Genomic DNA, 3,481 nt, shown 5'->3' on the forward strand with positions numbered 1-3,481 from the left:
ACTTTTACGCTTTCAGTGAACACTAGGGATTTGTGACAGCGTTCGGGGTAGTTCGGGACGGGGGATGGGGAATTTTGTTGACTGACGATATTTCAATGTCCGGGAACTTTCAAAACCTTTGTCATAGAAGAAGGTATGTTATTAAATCACTATGCATGATAGAAGTTGAATAATTATTATTGTTGAATAAAAATAATTGTGGTTGAAGCTGAACAAATGTTGTTGTTGAATGAAGATGATTTTGGGAGAAGCTGAATAATTATTTTTGTTGAATGAAAATCGTTTGGGTTGAAGTTGAACAAATATTGTTGTTGACTGAAATTATTTTTGGTTGAAGTTGAACAAATATTTTTGTTGAATGAAAAGAATTTTGGTTGAAGTTGAAAGAAAATGCGCATTGTTGAATATAAATATAAAATGTTGAATATAAATATATGTTGTTGAACATAAATATAAGTTGCTGAATATGAAGGTGCAAGTTGTTGAATTTTGCAACATTTGGCTGACCATAATTTACCTCTGACAGGAAATGTACGACTTAGACGAAATTTACCTCTCAGACGAAATTTACGTCGTAGTCAAAAATTACGTCTTAGAAGAAATTTACGACGTAGACAAAATTTACGACTGAGACGAAATTTACGGCTTAGATGTAATTTACCTGTTAGAAGAAATGAACGACTTAGACAAAATCTACTACTTAGACGAAATTTACCTCTCAGACGTCGTAAATTTCGTCTAAGAGGTAAATTTCGTCTAGGTTCGTAAATTTCGTAAATTTCGTCACTACGTGAAATGAAAATATACTGATATCAATAAACGTTCCGTCTTTTAGATGCTGTTTAATTAATCGGTTTATGACAACATCAGCTGTGAACATTTGAAATCACAGTGATTGACAATGACCTTTTCCCAATACATGTCATGATCCTATCGGTTGTTCAGTTAGCAACTTATGTAACCATGGAAACGAAAACTCGGCAGAAAATAAAAAGGCACTGGCTAAAATTAGATTATATTATGAGTTCTGTATTTGAAAAGATGATTTTAAGTACTCTGATTGCACATGTGAAGACAATTCGGTATAAGGCTAATCTGAATAGGTCTTCTTAAGGGAGTGGAATAATTATTAAAGCTCAAATTGATTTTTCGTTACTGAAAACATTTTTTGAAGGTGTGAACCAGATCTCGCTTCGTTTATTCTTCCAGAATACTTTTACAAATGACATCCCACGAAAACTTGGCCACTGCTACAGCCCTAAGCTGGGCGGACACCTCACGTCGTTTGGTGTGATCGCGGAAGCCGTTGGGATACAGGTAGCTGAGAGCCCTCTCCACCTTGTTGGGCAGCTGCTCTATCAAGTAAGCACCGTCAGCTACACCATGTACGCCACCGGGACGTATCCCCACGCGCATTATGCTTGCCAACTCCGGATCAATCTCTTGGACAGTATTTATAACATCTGAGATTCCCGTATGGTCATGACACAGGGGCAAGACACCAGCAGACATAGCTTCTACTGAGACCATCCCAAAGGCTTCAAGGGCTTTCGATAGCATGACACTGATGCTGCACAAAGGAAGTATCTCTTTCAATTGGGGGTGCTCCAACAGGCCGGTCATCATCACTCTTCCCGGAGGAATCTGGCGGAAGTACTTCTCCGCTTCTAGTGGAAGGTCCACAAAGTTCCCTGCCTCCGCGTATGCCTTGAACGCTTCAAAGTTGCCCTGAACCATCGCCGCTAACATTCCCTCCAAGTGTTCGCGGTTGCCCCCATACCCTATCAGCAACAGGCGCGCCCTGGGAAATCTCTCGACGATGCTCGCAAAAGCCACAAGCAATTCTCCGACCCCTTTGGTTTCTTGGAACTTGCCAAAAAAGCAAATGATAGCTTCGTCTTCTTCCACTGGAATCCAGCGCTCGCAGAGGTCAGCATCGGCGGCTCGGAGGTCGTAAGATTCTACAACCTTCTCCAATGACTTGTTCAAGTCAGGCGTTTTGTGATCCGGAAGTTTGATATTTTCAGCTCGTCTACCACCAGGCTTTCGTTTGATAAACTCTTTCACGCTTGCCAAAAACGCCTCTTGCCTCTCGCTGATAGCCCCGCCGAGTTGGAAGACTTCAGGGTCCATACCCGGGGGAATAATCACCGTCTTTTTAAGCAGCCCCATCTCTTCTTTCTCCGCTTCAAATGTTTCCTGCACGAAGCCCACCATGTACTTTGCCCCAACAATAAGTTTGCGGCAGTGCTTGATTCCTTCCAGAGCGTAGCGTCTAAGCTCTGAACGATTTTTGACGCTGAAGATAAGGGAGCTACCGTGGATTTTGACGTCAAAAGGAATCTCAGTTCCTTCCGTGGCACGTTTCGTTATCACGGGACCAAGGATCGCATGATTCGCCAGAATACGGTCGACACCTTGAGCGATCACCTTCTTCAAACCATCGGCCGTCCCCTTGATGTTGGCTTCGATCTCGTCCAGAGAGCAGTTAACCATAGTCTTCACTTCGTATCCTTCGTAGAGATCGTACCAATAGACAAGTAACAGCCCATTGATGTCCGGTACCACAACTCGGATGGTACCCGCTTGCGGGGCGGAAGCCGGAATCTGGTCGTTTCCAACGATAAACTCGTCGACAAAATCAAGGCGATCGGCGAAGGGATCCTGGCAGAGAACGGTCACGGCATGGCCCTGCCGCTTCCACGATTTTGCAATGTTGGCTGTGTAGACATTCGAGCCTGCTCCGCCGAGTAAATAGCCATGTACTAACACCAAATGCATTTTCACTTCGTCTCAATCGAAGTAGCTTCTAAATGATTGCGTGACGTCGACGAAGAGCCTGAAATAGACCAATTTCGATATATTAAAATTCAGCCTAACACAATGGACCTCAGCACGAGGCTCTGGTAAATAAACCCCACAAACTTTGCAGTTATTCCCCAGAGCCTCGTACTGGGGTCTATTGTTTTAGGCTGAATTTTAATATAGCGAAATTGGTCTATTGAAAGTGACACGTTGAAAGAAATGCTATATTTGACATATTTACATTATGAGTAAAGCTTCAATTCATATTTCTATTATATAGCGCACTTCTTGTAGACATGGGGAATAGAGTGCTTTTAAAATTTCACCACCTTTGTTTCAGTTAGCGAGCAGAGGAACTAATTTGCAACAGCACCAAGTTGATGAATAAAAACGGAAAACTTGTCGCTGCGGATCGAGCTGCCTATTATTAGACCACTTTAGCTTGGGCGGTTTGTTTTCCCGTTGCAGACCACGTGATGATACTCTTGAGAATTCTTGCTTCCAGATTTTTAAATAGTCGGGAGTATATCAACACAGACGGCCCAGATGTTGAATACGATTAAAATATGTATTTTGATGTCTCTGGGTTCCTAGAGGTGGTTTAGGGCCAGTTAAGCGAGTTTCACTTTCTGGCGGTTTACGTTTCTCTTTAGGGGAAGCAAACCGCCAGAAAGTT

The 3,481-nt window shown here is 42.7% G+C and overlaps 1 protein-coding gene across 1 annotated transcript; it reads right to left on the minus strand.

The window, feature by feature from the left end:
* Positions 1-767: 767 nt before the first annotated feature.
* Positions 768-3,012, minus strand: LOC145485399 (uncharacterized). Its single transcript, XM_081464066.1, has one exon. It carries the CDS (start codon positions 2,779-2,781, stop codon positions 1,198-1,200), a length of 1,584 nt encoding a protein of 527 aa, XP_081320192.1. The 5' UTR covers positions 2,782-3,012; the 3' UTR covers positions 768-1,197.
* Between the last annotated feature and the right edge of the window lie 469 nt (positions 3,013-3,481).

This window comes from Orbicella franksi, chromosome 4, assembly GCF_964199315.1.
Source record: "Orbicella franksi chromosome 4, jaOrbFran1.1, whole genome shotgun sequence".
NCBI classification, from domain to species: Eukaryota; Metazoa; Cnidaria; class Anthozoa; order Scleractinia; family Merulinidae; genus Orbicella; species Orbicella franksi.

Coding starts and splice junctions, on each gene's coding strand:
- LOC145485399 (XM_081464066.1), bottom strand. CDS start 2,781: ATGCATTTGGTGTTAGTACATGGCTATTTACTCGGCGGAGCAGGCTCG.